At 48.6% G+C, this 18,382-nt stretch overlaps 1 protein-coding gene across 1 annotated transcript in view; it reads right to left on the bottom strand.

The window, feature by feature from the left end:
- The window catches only part of LOC128477136 (disintegrin and metalloproteinase domain-containing protein 33-like), a 43,949-nt gene extending 27,619 nt beyond the window's left edge, over positions 1-16,330 (bottom strand). The window contains exons 1-3 of the mRNA XM_053458052.1: positions 16,223-16,330; positions 11,797-11,876; positions 2,093-2,166 (exon numbers count right to left, since the gene is read on the bottom strand). Coding sequence (XP_053314027.1) covers positions 2,093-2,166; positions 11,797-11,876; positions 16,223-16,325 — 257 coding nt within the window. The 5' untranslated portion in view covers positions 16,326-16,330. The remainder of the gene's footprint in view (positions 1-2,092; positions 2,167-11,796; positions 11,877-16,222) is intronic.
- Positions 16,331-18,382: the final 2,052 nt, after the last annotated feature.

Here is an 18,382-nt window from a genome sequence, read left to right on the forward strand (position 1 = left end):
GAAAGGAGGGAGAGAGAAAAGAGAAAGGAGGGAGAGAGAAAAGGGAAAGAGGAGGGAGAGAAGAGAGAGAGGAGGGAGAGAGAAAAGGGAAAAAGGAGAGAGAGAAGAGAGAGAGAGAGAGGGAGAGGAGGGAGAGAGAAAAGGGACATTATGAAGTTATTTCGAGGCCGTTCCTCGGTGCTTCGCTTTTCCCGTCTCTAAAACAAAAACAATGAAATATTCATGTTTCGCCTTTTATTTTCTTTTTGGCGAATGCTAATCACTCCCAGGCAGCCGACAGATGAGACGTTCTGCCCGTCCCTCTCCCAGCAGCCGACAGATGAGACGTTCTGCCCGTCCCTCTCCCAGCAGCCGACAGATGAGACGTTCTGCCCGTCCCTCTCCCAGCAGCCGACAGATGAGACGTTCTGCCCGTCCCTCTCCCAGCAGCCGACAGATGAGACGTTCTGCCCGTCCCTCTCCCAGCAGCCGTTCTGTTTTTCCTCCTCCAAACATGTCCTGTCTAGGCTGCCGTCCAAGAGACGGAGCTGATCCGGGCTCCGGGGAAGTATCTGTTACAGAAAGTCGACTCAGGTCAAGCGTATTTTAACTCCATCGCAGCCGGAGAGAGGCGACCAGATGGACGAAGACGCGCATGTGGAGCGGCGATGGCGCCTCCGCCCTGAGACGGGGTGAACGTGGCGCCAACGCTGTGTCCGACGCAAAGTGTCACGGAGAGATCATCAGACAGCCGAGAGAAGGAGCCGAGAGCGCCGGCCGACATCCAATACACAGAGGTCTTCTTCACGTTCGATGACCAATCGAGAGATGTGAGGGCCACCAGCGCGAAGGTCTAAGCTCCAATCAGGGGCCCCATGGAGAGACCAACCTGAGGCTCAAAGAAAACATGGATCTGAGGGTCACCTACATGGAGTACATGGAGTAGGACACTCTGAGTGTTCTCCCAGTGATAACGCCGGTTCCTTCGTCAGACACTCTGTCACAGTTTATTGGGATGGCTGGTAGCTCAGCCTAAATCTGAAAAGGGGGCGTGTCCATCATAACACGGATTAGGCATGACATCATAACATGACCTGTGGGGGGCGGGCAGAGACTTGCACGACATCATCCATGCCCCACTGTCCCGACACTGAACGTTGTTCTTTGGTGAGTATGAACTCGAAGGACATCGCGGCCTAATCCCTGAGTGAACGAGACACCAGTGACATCACGCAACTCGCCTCGAAAGGAAAATGAGCCGGTCGGTTCTCAGAATTCAGACGTATTATTATTATTATTATTTGATTTCCGCAGCGCCGTGCGTCCCGGGGAATGTTTATGTCTGGCCCGCAGCAGATATCACGCTGTTTGGCAGGCGTAAGGAATAATATAAACGCAGGCTTAATGTCTCCCGGTGGAGAGGGTACAAAGAGGACAAAAGTATGAAGACGCCCCCCCCCCCCGCTGCCGTCACGCTCCCCACCACCTCCGCGCACGCAGATCTTCCACTAACGCACAAGGTGCCCACCTCATGACTTCCTTGGATGTTCCAGGGGTTTTGTCATCAGCGTGGCCTCTTCGAGATCTCCCAGTGGGCAGAAGGAATGAAACCACAAGAGCGGGACTGGAAACCCCGGCGTCTGTCAACAGGCGGGAATGGAGGAGATGGTGGAGAACCTCGCGCTGCTCGGAGACGCCCCAATGTTTTTGTATTCATTTTTTCTAACGTTCTGGTTCGCTTTTGGAAGGGTGGTTGGGGGAGGGGTGGAAATGTCAGATTTTACCCTAGGACGGTGAATCCACTCTACTAGTAATTATTTGGGGTCTTATCACTAGAAGCAAATCACGCAGGTGGTCCTCCCAACAGAAACCCCAGCAGCCACATCTTTTAGAGCGACGTTAGAGACCAGCCATATTCTACTAATTGTCCTCTTCTGCCCTCATGCCACCCAACCCAGGCCGCCATCGCTATTTCAGAAGCTTGGAGCCACCACAGTTCACTATGCTGGGAACCACCCCCTCAACGTGCTTCATACCCAAGGTGCCCCTAGCTGGGGTAGTTTGGGGGGGGCTTGTTCCGTATGTCCCGTAGTAATTATGTCATTAGACTTACTGGTTTTTCTCCACCTCCAGGACGAGTCGTCTTTTTTGGCCGGTCACCAGGATCTCCCCTCGGGGGGGCGCCATCTGTTTAAGATAAAATGAACCTTTGTAAATAACGCAGACTTTTATCGCCACTTTTACGGGGGGGGGGGGATAAAATGGTCAGAGCAATGTGTGGGGGAGGGGAACGAACAAGGAAAACCCCATCAGCTTGTAGCCTCGGCGACTGCCCCAAAAACCCCGCGCTCTCTGTTATCTCTCTGTTATTTATACCGAGAAGTGTGAATGAAGAGCAAGAACGGCCGCTTCCCGCTAAGGGGAGGAATAAATAAACTCCACGTTCATTAGGAAGCGCCTGAAACTAACCAGAGCGCCTGGCACAGCGCGGGGCAACAAGAGACCGCCTGGCTGCAACAAGAGACCGTCACGTCCTTCATTATTAGACATCAGGGAGAGTCGCTTAGTGAATAAAGCCCCTGGAAAAGTCTGTCCATGGGGTCCCCTCCTACCACCATCTACACAGAGGGGTGAAGGGGCAGATTCTCAGGGTTTTCACCCCAGTATCGGGGTGAAAGGGCAGAGTCTCAGGGTTTTACCCCAGTCTTGGGGTGAAGGGGCAGAGTCTCAGGGTTTTACCCCAGTCTCGGGGTGAATGGGCAGATTCTCAGGGTTTTACCCCAGTCTTGGGGTGAAGGGGCAGATTCTCAGGGTTTTTACCCCAGTCTCGGGGTGAAGGGGCAGATTCTCAGGGTTATTACCCCAGTATCGGGGTGAAGGGGCAGATTCTCAGGGTTATTACCCCAGTATCGGGGTGAAGGAGCAGGTTCTCAGGGTTTTACCCCAGTCTCAGGGTGAAGGGGCAGATTCTCAGGGTTTTTACCCCAGTATCGGGGTGAATTGGAAGATTCTCAGGTTTTTTACCCCAGATTGGTGCTTTACTCCCTGCTTTATCACAGCTGGAATCCCTGCTTGAATACAGGTGACAATTCAGAATATCTTTACATGACGACCGTTATTAAGTAAGCCAATATATCTAGCCACATGTCTCTCATCTAGAGGAGCCAGACCATAACGATGTCTTCTGTAGTATTATTTCCTCTTAACCCAGAAAAACAGGATGAGGTCAGACGGCATCCCGGCTAATAAACTACAATTCCCATCATCCTCACGCGCCTCACATCCTATAAGATGCATTTAAAGGGAAAGTATCCTCAGCTGACAAACAGAACCTGCCGGGAGATCGGCCCCCGTTCGGCCCGCCTAGTCTGTTCATTTCTCCTTAATCAGTCGTTGGTCTCGTCTTAGATTCAGGGGCTAAATGCCATGCGTGTTTAAATCCCCTCACTGTATTACCACTTCTGCTGGGAGGCTGCGCCACTTATCCACCACAACAAATTGGAGAGAGCTTTAGACAGGAGGACTTTTGTGCGTTCATTTTGGGAGTCCAGGAACAGGAAGAAGATAGGAAGATGATGCAAGACAAGAGAAGAGGTGAACGACCACCCCGAAAGTCCACGCTGGCAAATGCCGAGGCGCGGAAGGCAAACCCGTCGTTTGCGGGGTTTGGGGTATTATTACAGCTCAGTAACGGTCCGCTTTGGGCCGCTCTAATGATTGGTTGAGCTTCCTCTCACATCCAGCAGAACACAAGAGCCAGGGAAAGTATCCTCCGCCGAGAGAAACCCAGAACCCGCCGGCAGATCGGCCCCTGCCGGCCCCCGGCTAGACGACCGTTTCTCCTTAATCAACCGTATGTCTATCCCATGCATGTTTAATTCCCTCACTGTATTACCCTCTACCACTTCTGCTGCTATGGCAATAGAGCCTTGCTACCTACCCCTGCCCTCATCTTGTCTCCCACGGCCCCGGGCCGGCAGGCTTGTGGTGTTCAGCAGTTATGGGGTAATAGTTTCTGCTGCGTTTACTGATAAAATGTTTTACTCAGCAGAGTTTTGGGAGTCGAGGTGTCAAAAAATGAACCGTTATCTAGACTGCAGGGCGCGACCACATCCGCCTCCCAGCAAGGGCGTTTGCCAAACATAACGATGAAACCTAAAACACGGAATCCGGCTGCACCCAGTTATTACAGGAACTGCCCCCCCCCCCGCTGACACTTTAATGTCATCACAAAAACTTTATCAGCAATAATTTTCTTAACTTAAACAGACGGGCGGTGAGGTCACAGAGGGACCGCCGGACGGTGAGGTCACAGAGGGACCGCCGGGCGGTGAGGTCACAGAGGGACCGCTGGACGGTGAGGTCACAGAGGGACCGACGAGCAGTGAGGTCACAGAGGGACCGCCAGGCGGTGAGGTCACAGAGGGACTGCCGGGCGGTGGGGTCAAAGAGGGACCGACGAACAGTGAGGTCACAGAGGGACCGCTAGGCGGTGAGGTCACAGAGGGACCGCCGGGCGGTGAGGTCACAGAGGGACCGCCAGGCGGTGAGGTCACAGAGGGACCGACGAGCGGTGAGGTCACAGAGGGACCGTTGGGTCACAAATGGATCTCCTTTGCTTGCAGTTCTACTGATGTCCACAGGTGGCACCAGAGATGTCATGAATAGTCTTCAGATGTCTGTCTCACCATAACTGGATCTTATCAAGCTCCTTCTAGGGGGTTCTATGCCGTTAGTGCTGGCGTCTGTATTATGAGAGTAGCAGAGAGTCTCCCGTGAGGGCTGAAGGCTGCCCCGTGGCCCCTGCACAAGGTCAGAAGCATTATTGTGGCAGCCGCCAGGAGTCTCCCTTCCGTTAGATGACGCGTTTCACACCCTGCGGGGGGGGGTTGTCGCCGTGGTCACACCATCTCCAGCACGGCGGGTAACGAGGCCCCATCCGCCAGCTGCTGGGCTTCTGCTCCTTCCGGTGTGAGGAAGTAATGAGAGAGGGGCCGACCTGGACAGAGAGTGTCCTCCCAGCCTACTCGGATGGCCGGGGTCTCAACCGCGTCATAAACATGCAGAGCAAGAGACGGAATCTAAGTATATATATATATATCTGCCGGCGTGCCGCTATTTACAAGAGGTCACCTGTATTCAAGCAGGCATTTAGCTTTAATGGCAGCGGCTCCGAGTATCAAAGCTGTGGGGAACCACTCTACACCCCGACCACTTTGTGATAAGGGTAACTATTCCCAGATAACCAGCTCCCCCTGACTCTCCCTGCCATATGGAGCAGGAGGAGAGCTGCAGGTGGAGACCCGGGTACGCGCATGCACACCAAGCGCTGAGAAGTCTCCTAGTTTTGCACCTTATGCTTTATAAAGGAGATGGACGATCCGGCTCTCCCCCGATTGTCTTTGGGCTCCCTGTCGGCTGGGGGGGGGGGCTTTTGACACCGCGGGCCGAGGACGTGACCAAAATGCTCAATTACAATGTTTACTTAATTCCAGACTTTTTTACTCATTTCATCGGGATGCAGAGAGCATTTTTTAGCTCTTTCGGCTCTCCCCGCGGCCGTTCATTCATTTGCCCAAATAAGGGCAGCAGACGTTTGGAGATAACTCCTGCCCGTTCCGGAGATAAACGTTCCCAGCGTCAGATGCCAGGACTGTGACATCACTGACACGGGTCACCCTCCCGCCACAGACTCTCCGATATACATTCAGAACTTACGCCGTATTAATATGTTATGTTCTAGAATGAAAATGTTATGTTTGGGAATTAGAATATTATATTGTAGGATTAGAATGTTATTTTTTTAGAATTAGAATGTTATGTTGTAGAATTAGAATGTTATGTGTCAGGTTTTTGGCCCCTATAATTTAGTTAGAAAGCAGTGAGGTTTCTTTGTCTGGGGGAACTCGAGGGCAGAAGGTGGACCCCTTCGGTGCCATTTGTATGATATAACGATATATAACACGTACGATATAACGATATATAACACGTACGATATGACGATATATAACACGTACGATATGACGATATATAACACGTACGATATATAACGATATAGAACACTACGATATGACTATATATAACACGTACGATATATAACGATATATAACACTACGATATAATGATATATAACACGTACGATATATGACGATATATAACACGTACGATATGACGATATATAACACGTACGATATAACGATATATAACACGCACAATATAACGATATATAACACGTACGATAAAATGATATATAACACGTACGATATAACGATATATAACATGTACGATATATAACGATATAGAACACTACGATATGACGATATATAACACCCACGATATATAACGATAAATAACACGTACGATATAATGATATATAACGCGTACGATATAATGATATATAACACGTACGATATAACGATATATAACGCGTACGATATAACGATATATAACACTAAGATATAACGATATATAACACGTACGATATGACAATATATAACACGTACGATATAATGATATATAACACTACGATATAACGATATATAACACGTACGATATGACGTACGACATGACGATATATAACACGTACGATATGATGATATATAACACGTACGATATGACGCTATATAACACGTACGATATAACGATATATAACACGTACGATATAAGGATATATAACACGTACGATATATAGATATATAACACTACGATACAATGATATATAACGCGTACGATATAATGATATATAACGCGTACGATATAATGATATATAACGCGTACGATATAATGATATATAACACGTACGGTATAACGATATATAACACGTACAACATAATGATATATAACACTACGATATAACGATATATAACGCATACGATAAAACGATATATAACGCGTACGATATAACGATATATAACACGTACGATATAACAATATATATGACGTACGATATAACGATATATAAGATGTAAGATATAACGATATATAACGCGTACGATATAACGATATATAACACGTACGATATAACGATATAAAACACTACGATACAATGATATATAACGCGTACGATATAATGATATATAACGTGTACGATATAATGATATATAACGCGTACGATATAAAGATATATAATGCGTACGATATAATGATACATAACACTATGATATAACGATATATAACACGTACGATATAACGATATATAACGCGTACGATATAACGATTCTGGTGTTTGGAGAAAAGCTAAATTCTCCTTAAGATTCCGGCAGGGTTTCTGCCCCAGCTGCTCGATTTAATGCAGTCCCGACAAAATAGACAAATAAGTAGCACCAGATGAGGTTCTATTTATAGCCGTCCCCCCACCCCCATTCATACAGTAAATCTGCAGCTTGCGTGCCGGTTCTGCTACCCGCCGGGGGGTTCATTTCAGCCGTTATTGGAACTAAATATGGAACCGAACGACTTAAAATAAAAGTCGGAAATTTCATTGGTTTTGAGGGTTTTTTTTAGAACAGGAGTTTCTGCGATTCGTCCTCCTCGCATGACAGCGGCTTTTATCGTTATTGAAACCACGTAAAGCCCTGTCTTCGATTCCACCGCATTCATACTTTATATTCACTCCTCCCAACATTCAGAAAGAGGGGCACTTTTTTCTTTTGAAATCTCGTGGAACCAATACAAGCAATCACACTTTAAAATCTCGCGCTCGCATCGCCACTTAAAACACGCTTCATTTTTTGTCAGCACAGTCATGCATATTAAACCAACATTGAATTCAATTCCCATGAGGCTCAGCCAGACAGGAAGTGCAGCAACAGTAAAGCTGCAGATGCTAGCTGTGAACTAAAATTCCTATGATTCTCAGCCAGGTGTCCACCATAATGCTTTTTTACCCTCCCTCCCAGGACCCCTACACACTGCCCTTACACACACACCACACACATACACACACACACCTGCCCTTACACACACACCTACACATACACTGCCCTTACACACACATATAGATATATACATACACCGCCCATAAACGGCTGTGGCAGAGATTATTATCTGATTTCCTGTCCTGAAGCTCTCTTCTTTTTATCAGCCACACTCTTGAAAAGGCTGCCTGAACCAACCAGCAACTTAACAATAGGGGAGAGATAACATTACGGGGAGGAATAATCCTGAGAACAGGAGGTTAAGAGTGCTGCTCCCATGGTATACACATAAGGGGGTGGGTTCGTATACATATATGTTGCATGTAAGCAGCTTTACGTGAGTTTATTCAGCGTGTAGAAGTCTGGCAAACTTAAACCGTTGTTTTTCATTAATCACAGCAGGTGATGTTTTTGCACCGTCAGCCCGGCAGCTTGTGGCATCGCTGCAGATGAAGCAGGAAGGGTGTATATACTGAGCCGCCGCCGCCGCCACCGGGGGGGGGTGAAAAGCAACAACACAGACCAAAGAAAATAATAACCCCCAGCGCTGTATACAGTAATATAACCCCCAGCGCTGTATACAGTAATATAACCCCCAGCGCTGTATACAGTAATATACCCCCAGCGCTGTATACAGTAATATAACCCCCCAGCGCTGTATACAGTAATATAACCCCCAGCGCTGTATAGTCTGTAGTCAGAGAGTCCACATGTGTGATTAAGACTGATCCATTCTATTGTTTCCCCTGGGTAAGGGGTCGGGGGGCTCGTAGAGTTTATCATCTACCTTTCTCTCCGTCATTATCCCTCAAATCAATCATACAGACGACTCCATATGGAAAACTTCCTTTGTAAATCTCACGCACTTTACACGCGTGACGCCGCTGGGTTTTCGGCAGGAGGCCTGTTTATTATAAAGCCGTTGCCCTCACAGCGCGGCCCCAGGAAAGTTCCCGCGCATGTTTCTGGGTTTTCGGCAGGAGGCCTGTTTATAATAAAGCTGCCTCAGCGCCAGATCCCAGCAAAATAACAACTCTCTCAGCCAGCAGAGCGGGTCGCGTATGGTCAGAGAGCGGCTGGGGGGGAAATACTCCGGAAAGCCAGAGGGGAAGAGCGGACGGTGATGATTTCCATACGTCTTCCCAGCACAGAACACGTACGGGGCTCGTCGCCCCAAACGGGTCAGCGTAACCCGGGACCTACCCTCTGCTGGTTTTGGGGTGTTTTTGGGTTGCTTAGAAACAGCCATGGACGCTCATACCCCCCCACACACACACATAAATATAGCAACACGTGTGACATCACAGGATTCTCCACCCCCAAAACGCAAGGTGTGACGTCACCTCCACGTTATGTTGTGATGTCACAGAATGCCCTGTCTCCTCCCCCTTTTTAGGCACGAGTGGAATCCAGGCTGCCGACCGCCACGCTTCTCAGGACATTTGCCCCGTTATCGGGACTGTCCCGGCAAAAGGAGGCCTTTTGGTAGCTATATACCCCCTCTGGGCCGGCTTGGAAACTCGAGATGAACTGGGAAAGAGTGTAAAATTAATGAGAGAAGATGGGTCATTGTGCTTACTGGGGGCCAAGATCTCATTTTGAGTAAGTCGCCATCTTTCCGGAGCCCTACAGACAGAAAAACTGTTACTTTACCATTCACTGAGTAGTTAGGTTTTCTGTAATTTTCTCCTTTTTATTTAATCTGTTGGTGTAAATAATCTGTTTATCATCTTTTTTGTATGCACTGTGATTTTTTTGTTCATAATAAATATTCCTTTATTAAGTTCTGCCTTTGTCTGGTAAAGACTCGCGTTACCTGATTAGACCATTTTATTGGTAATTTTAAATCACGTAATTATTGGGTTATAATATATTGTGTGGGTTTTATAGTATAATTCGCTGGGGGGGCGAGGACCCCATTTATAAATTGTCTTGGTGGTGGCAGCGTTATTTTGATATTTGTTATATCATTATAGTTAAGTGCGGGTGGTAGTAAGGGTGGATATTTGTATTTTTATCACTATTTCCGCTCTAGGGCAGACAGATAGTGAATTTTAACCCTTTTACCACCAGAACCAAGTCAGCGCGCACTTGGAGTAGGGTGCGTTCGTGACAGACGCTACCATGGGTTAAACATGGGGGGGGTCTGATACATATACGCTGTTTACTGGAATCCGTCACACGGCTTTATCCGGAGATCCGCCAACCAGCTGCCCGTCAAATAACTTCCGAGGGAAAAGTCTGGCGTTTCCGTGGTAGGTAAAGCCTTGAGATCTGCCCGCCAGGGTTCTACTGCCCGGGGTAATCAAACTTCCTATACATAACTTACAGAAGGGTTAATAATACTCTGGTTGCCCCCAGCAGGGCCTCTGTTTATGTAACATCTGTCTCGTGTTATCTCTGTTTATTTCATTCCTCTCCTCCAGGATAAAGAATGAAGTCTCATTCCACTCATAAAACATTCATTACGCTCTCTTTCGCATGCCTCCCAACTCTCCCGCTTTGCACAGAACAGTCCTGATTTTGTCCCGGGAGAGATGCACAAAACGGTGACGCTCTACCTGCCAGGCTCCGCCCCCCGCGCTCCAATCCGCCGCCGGTAGAAGGAGGTAGCCATGCTTCTCTACCAATATAGCTCAGCGGAATCTTATAAGAAGCTTCTTTTTTCGGTTTCCATGGCGAGGACTTATCGTAACTTTTCCGGGAACTCTTAATAATCAATGACGCAAACGCTGGCCCGGATAGGTTGTCGCCATAGAAACAATAAAAAAAACTTCTTATTGTTGAAGAATGTTCTTCTAATTGGAACAGAAGCTTTAATTCTGCTCAAAAAGGGAAAGTTTGGTTTCCCGCCCGGAATGTTGGTGGTTTTACGGGGTAAACAATCTGTTTTCTGTTACTTTGTTGCTCATCAATTAACCCCTCGATGGTTCGTTGGCGAGCTCTCTGCGTGTTGGAGGGTCTCGGGGGGAGCGAGCGGACCACGTGTTGGATCCGTGTTCTCCTCGCAGCTGCTGTTGTCCTGAAGCTCCGGAATCTCGTTGTTTGAGTGTCTCTCGCAGTGAGTGCGCTCTCCAGATGTCAGGAAACCCCCGGCCCACCCGAAAAAAAATACGTGCATGTGCAACCACTTCTTCTTTTATTATGGATATGTTGCCATAGCTCCCAACTGTCCCGCTGATAGAGGTCTATGTTTTTGCTGCTCCTCAATAAACAAAGCATTAAAGGGGTCCACAGGTTCCACGCACCCTCCGCTCGCCCAAAGAGCCCCCTCATGCCACTCAGCTGCAGAAGATCAGGAGGTGGCCACGTGGGGCATCTAAAACCAGCCCATGATCCCAACTTCTTGCCTAAACAGGACAGTGGGGCAACTACGCGAGACGGTGGAAAAAAACAGGACTGTTGGGAGGTATGAGTTTAGAACTTTGCCCCAGAGCTGCTCTGGACTCGATGGTTTGGTTGCGGCTCCGGCCTGCGCAGTAAGTTCCGTATTTTAGGTCTAACCCTCGACCACGAGGACCAGAAGTTTAAAACGAGGACCACAAGTACCTCATTGTTCACGTGAGGCACGAGCTGCCGCCACCATCGGCCTCAATTTCTCTTTTGTTACCAAAACATCTCAGGATTTGCAAATAAATCATGAAATGCACCCAAAGCCACGAGGCGCGAGTACACTCGTCTCATTGTTACAGCCGCAGAGTCCTCCCACGGTGACAACACGAGCCCTGAAACACCGAGAGCGCAGGAGAGGAGCGAGACCGTGACTGACGGCCATTACACGCGCAGACGTCACATGAAAGCGCTGCCTGGACCAATCAGCAAAAGCGAGCAAGAGAGGACAGATAACGAGGAGGAAAAAGCATGCAGATCTGGAGAACACGGCAGCATGCGGGATGCCTACCTCATCCGTGGAGTCCACCGACCTCCTGAGCCGTCCATTCTCCAGCCACGTAGCGGTGACGGCCTCTCCGCGCGCCGAACCTGGCAAAGAAAACAGACAGCCGTCAAAAACAGCGTCCAACGTGACCTCGGCATCAACCCGCAAGAAGAGAAGAGAAACAGAGCTGCCCCGAGTCCGGACAGACTTTCCCTCGAGTCCGGACAGACTTTCCCTCGAGTCCGGACAGAGCTGCCCCGGCCAAAGAATCCAGAAAATGTCGGAAGCCAGCAGTTTGGGATACTTCCTGCTGACCTCCGAGGAAGTCCCCTTCACAGAACCTAAACATAATGGACTTGGAATTCTGCTCAGCTTAGAGAACCCCCGGTGAAAGCTACCCCAACGGTGTGCACGGGATTCTAATGCCCCATACTGCGGGCACGTGATTATATCTATAGGACAAGGCGAAGAATGGTATGATCCATCGGCCTATCTATGTGTATCCGAGGGCCTCCTGGATGAATGCGTTGAAACGTGGTGGCTTTAGCGAGTAGACCGCATGACACTGAGGCTTTAGACGCAGCTCCATTGGTAAGTCCTCCCCTTTAACGCTCTTTCGCCACCCCATGGATTATTTCCGATAGAAGACGCCGTGAAGGATTGGAAGAACATGAAGTATAACGGTGGAGATGCCATCTACTCAGCGAAACCATCAAGTGGACATCATGGTGGGAAGACCCGCAGACCAACCATTCCTCCGGGCAGACAGCGGCTTGGTGTTTGACCCAAAGATATTTTCATGGACGACGTCCTGCAGCTTATTGGCCACACAAGCGTGTAACGTTCAAGGAGACAAATCGCTGCCCGGAGATTACAGCATCAGAGGGGCAAAGGGAGTCTGACATCATCGCTACAAATGGCCTTCGACGTCCCATCCGGGAGCCGCTTTACACAAGGGGAGTGTGACATCATGGACCAAAAAATGGCCTCCGACATCCCATACGAGAGCCGCTTTACCCAAGCAGCGTCTGACATCATCGGAGGTCTCTGATGCAGAAGATAACCCCCGCAGATAAAATGCCCCATCCGCAACCACCCCTCCCCCGACACCACGTCCTGTGAGACACCGCAACATGTTACTGGCAGAAAAATAACTATTTTTACTTCTCAATTTCCTGTTTTTTTAATCCAGCACCACCTCCCCCAACACAGCGCATGCACCAAAAACACACATATATTATATATATAAAAAATGTTATAAAAATAAATATACAAAAATCACATAAAATATTATTTATAGGAAAAACAATGTTTGCCTCTACAACCCAAAAAAATATATTCAGTATAATAATTATTATAATATAAAAAATAAATATTAACCTTCTACATGCCAGCGCACTGGGCAATGACCTCTGACCCTGAGATTAAATACTTAATGTATGAATATTTGTATTAAATATTATTTTCAATATTTTTATTATTATTTTTTTTTCATTAAATCTGTTGGCAGTTACTGTATTATTTTTTATATAAAGCATGATTTCTTCCCAAAAAATGCATAAAATAAAGAAAACGTTTATATATATATATGGCTGGGCACTGTAGGCGACGGCGTTGGCTCCAGCAGGCAGTCCCGGTGTCTGTAAACGCATCTTATTGGTCTCTGGGAGACGTAAATCCTGATTGGTGGAGACCGGCAAAGCGGGAAGACCCCATACCCCCAACTTCTACCCCAGGCTCGAGGCTCGGGAGGGAGAGTGTCACTCAAACTCATTCTTTGGTGCCCCAGAATCCCCCCGAAAAGCAGATCAGGGACAGAGCGGTCAAATAGGGACTGTCGCGCACAAAGCAGGAGAGTTGGGAGGCATGAGACTCGTAACTTTCACCTGCAGAAAAGCGGAACATCAACCACGGGGCGGAATAAACGGAAGAAGCAAAAGCAGAAGAGGAGACGTTATCCTCGGGTGACACAAGACACAGGATGCAGCCGCAATCAGTAGAACAGGTCGTGACCCCCGGCTCGTGGCCCCCGGATCCGGGAACTGATCAGAAATAGGTTCCTGCTATGGCCCTAAGGTGGGACGCGGCGGACGGACCACCCCAAAGAGCTTTCACCAAACACTAGGAGCCACGAGCCCCGAAATAAAAGACCACGGGCCCTACAGAGCCCGATCCTCTAACCCCAGCCCGTGCGGATCGGTTTTTGGGGCCGACAACGAGGTCTGCGGGAAGCGAAACGAGGCGAGACTCTGCGGTCCGCATTCTGCCGGAGACGCTCCCTCGGGGCGTGACAGCCACGGCATCTGTCAGCCATTACCTTCTGGTATTAGGCCCTACTACTTGTGCAACTAATAGACCCTTCCAAAGCAGGGGGTGGGGGAGGGGGGTAGAATTTTATTTTCAAAAGGGACTTCCCAGCATTATTTTTATTACTACAATGGAATGGCTCAGGCTTAATCACCAAGCAGGACTCTATGACTAATGAGAGTCTATGGAGGAACGGACTTAAGACGCAGGACGTTATTCTGATCTATAAAGACGCGGGACACCGTTCAGTATCCCCCGCCTGCCACCAATCAGCATCTCTCCGTTTATCGGGGGGCATTTGACACATACGAGTTATTTGACGCTGTCGGGCTTCGGGGGTCTCGCCGTGACAGAGCGAGACAGCTGTGTTTGTCCAGCAGCCGCTCTTGGCAGGAATGGACACCTGCGCGGCTTCACTGCGAACGTCTCTGCTGTACGGCGGATCTCGCTTCTACCGCAGCTGCTTCGGGCGATCAGTAAATCATCTGAGACGAGTGACCTCTGACCCCCAGCGAGCCGGCTGTTCCAGAATAACAACTTCATCTGCGAGAGTTACGGGCCAGAAATACGGATCGGCCAATAACGGCGGCCGTAACATCTGCAGCGCTCGAGTCCTGCACCAGTGAGTCCGAAACAAAACCAGCAGCCAATTGAGAGGCCCGGGGGGGGTTGGGGGGGCTGTTCAGTTCCCTAACCCCTACAGCCCCCCCCCACCGCTATATGTTCTGACATCCGCCGGTCACTTTAACCTCTTCCTGGCCGAGAAGCTGAAGAATGCCGTATATAGAGAAACCCGGCGTCTCCGCACTCAACGGATTTAAATAGAAAGCAGATAAGCAGAGATAAACCCGCGCCTGCGCGTACCAGCGGCCCCCGGAGCTGTAAGGGGCCGTATCCCCCTCATCAGTCAGATACAACACATTTTACAGCGCTGCGGATTATGATGACAAGCGGAACAGCCTCCCAGCAGAGGTGGTAGAGGGTAATACAGTGAGGGGATTAAACATGCATGGGATAGACATACGGCTCCTGAATCTAAGACGAGACAGGAATCTCCGCGCCGGGGACCTCCTGCCCGGGAAGCTGCATCCGCTTCTAGAATAATGATGAGGATAATCTGCGCGTCGGAGCCTCGCGAGTCTTAGATTCAGACCTCACTGTATTACCCTCTACCACCTCTGCTGGGAGGCTGTTCCACTTATCTACCGCCCTCTGAGTAAAGTAAAATTCCCTTCTGTTCCATCTCAGCCGGTGCCCCCCTCGTGTCCGCCAGCCGTGGGATTTCAGTCATGTGCCGGCGCGCGTACCAATCGGGACGCGTGGCTGCAACTCCCAGGACGCTGAGCCAATTATTATTAGACGTTATAAAGTTATTATATATCGCCAGCGTATTCCGCAGCGCATGAAACGCACAGTCAGTGCAGCGAGGCCGGCTGAGAGTGATGAGACAGGCAGAGCCAGCAACACATTACCCGCATTATCTTTATAGACGTGTTAAAGGCTGGGGCTCCGGCTATTACAGGGTTAAGGAAGCCAACGGCAGGGATTTTACCCCAAACGGGGCGAAAAAAGTAAGAACGTCTGAATCTATCAGGGCGATCCCGGGACAACAGCTCACCCCCTCCCGGGGCAACAGCTCACCCCCTCCCGGGGCAACAACTCACCCCCCTCCCGGGGCAGCAGCTCACCCCCTCCCGGGGCAACAACTCAACCCCCTCCCGGGGCAGCAGCTCACCCCCTCCCGGGGCAGCAGCTCACCCCCTCCCGGGGCAGCAGCTCACCCCCTCCCGGCGCGCGCCCTTACGAAAAATTACTGCAGTTTTATCTTAAGTAATACTGCAGTTTGTTTGTAGAAAATGCAGTTTTTTGGACATGAAAAACTCCAATACTGCACTTTTACTTCTTTACAAAAAATGACTGCAGTCAAACTCCAGTTCAGTGAAGTAAAAGTGCAGTATTGGAGTTTTTCATGTCCAAAAAACTGCATTTTCTACAAACAAACTGCAGTAATTTTTCGTAAGTACCCCCTCCCGGGGCAACAGCTCACCCCCTCCCGGGGCAACAGCTCATCCTCCCCTCCCGGGGCAACAGCTCACCCCCCTCCGAGGGCAATTTAAAGCAGAGGATTAAATCATAAACTCACCCAGTTCCTGCCCTGGGGTGGGATGGGGGGGCAGAAGAAGTAAAATCCATATCCAGGGCCACTTAGAGCCCCTGTGTGTGTGAGAACTGCCACCTCCCCCCATCCCAGGACCTCTCCTCCACTACTCACCCGGTACCCCCCTTCCATCCCTCTATATACAGCCCCCCCCCCCCGAGCCTCCCCTCCACCTCCCCACCCTCGAGCCTCCTCCCCATTTCTCCCTGTGAAGCACTCAGTAGTGATGGGAAGTTCGGATCATTAAAGTGAATCGCATCATTTCCACTCGTTCATTGAAATGATCCGATTCATGATCCGAATCTTCGGATCACTCAGTGTGACTTAGTGATGTCCGGATCATGAACGAATCGTTCTCTTGATCCGATTCTTTTCAGTGATCCGGATGAATCGGTTCAGTAGACTGAACGATTCATTTGTAGCAGTTCAGTCTGTGAATCATGATCCTAGAGTGAGTCATCTGCAGAGCACTCAGACACAGACTCTGGATCAGGTTAGAGCTCATTCATTCACAGAGGAACGATGACTCATAGAGTCAGAGAGTCGTTCAAAGATTCAAATAATTCATATGATTCAACGATTCAATGATTCGAATCTTACAGGGATCCGGATCTTACAGAGAATATCACTGACACTATACTGTTATAAATAAATACATTAATAATCACTGCCCCCAGGATTTAGATTCCCCTTACCTCTAACTGCCCCATTCAGTTAACTTTATTAAATTAATTAAATTAACCCTCAGTCATCAGCATTAAATTAACCCTTAACACTCCATTAACCATGACTGCCCCTAAATTAACCCTAAAGACCCCATCAACCACAACTGCCCCTAAATTAACCCTAAAGACCCCATCAACCACAACTGCCCCTAAAATTAACCCTAAAGAGCCCATTAACCATAACTGCCCCTAAATTAACCCTAAAGACCCCATTAACCATAACTGCCCCTAAATTACCCTAAACACCCCATTAACCATAACTGCCCCTAAATTAACCCTTAACACCCATCAACCATAACTACCCCTAAATTAACCCTAAACACCCCATCAACCATAACTGCCCCTAAATTAACCCTAAACACCCCATTAACCATAATGGCCCCTGAAATTAACCCTAAAGACCCCATTAACCATAACTGCCCCTAAATTAACCCTAAACACCCCATCAACCATAACTGCCCCCAAAATTAACCCTAAAGACCCTTATTGTTGATGGGGTTTTAAGGGTTAATTTAGGGGCAGTTATGGTTAATTTCAGGGGCCATTATGGTCCGATCGATCTGAACTTCCCGTCACTATATCTAATGATTAGAAATGACTCTCAGCTGGGCCGGGACGTGATGACGTGAAGACGTAACGTCACCGGAAGAGGCAGGCTTAGGCGCCCGCCTCGGGGAAATGCTAGTGAGGGAAGGTTCCTTTGGACCGCCGAATCGCTAAATCACTTTATTTGCCAAAATCGCCAAACCGCAAAACTGCGATATCGCTGAATGGTCAAACTACCAAATCGCTAAATTATCAAAACTGCCAAAGAAGCTGCTAAAGAAATTGACTCGTTTACCACGGCTGCTGCTGGGGCCTGCGCTGCTGTCCCTTTATTGTGGTCGCTGCCGATGGTTTTGCTGTCGGCGGGGTGTGGAGACTTGCTGTGCTATAGGTTAGATCAACCTACATCATTTTGTCTTTAGTACTCTCTCTATTCAGTAATATCTTGGCTGATAATCTCAACTATTGGTACACAAACTCGTTTTTGGCGGGAATATCAAGAAAAGAGGGGGCTGCAGAACCAGAAGAGATGATAAATGGCATAGAGGTCTACTAAGACTCCACCTGCACCCACATAAAGTTACAGCCTTGACATCTTAGCTGCCACCTGCGTAGTTTTTGGACTCTTACCTCATTTTTCCTGATACAAAACACAAAGAATTTAAAGACATCCAACGGCGGGTTTTTCTGGCGATGAGAAAATATTTGGACACTTAGGCGGATTTTTTTTCCCTAAAAACTATCAAAGAAGAAATAAATAACAGCTCTGAGATAATTAGTGAGGAGATTAAAAATTTGTCTATCAAAATTCTAACAAATAGAAAAGAAATTTGCAGAAATCGGCGCGCTTTGCTCCAGCCTCGAAGAAAAAACG

This window comes from Spea bombifrons, chromosome 1 (genome assembly GCF_027358695.1).
Source record: "Spea bombifrons isolate aSpeBom1 chromosome 1, aSpeBom1.2.pri, whole genome shotgun sequence".
Lineage (NCBI taxonomy): Eukaryota > Metazoa > Chordata > Amphibia > Anura > Pelobatidae > Spea > Spea bombifrons.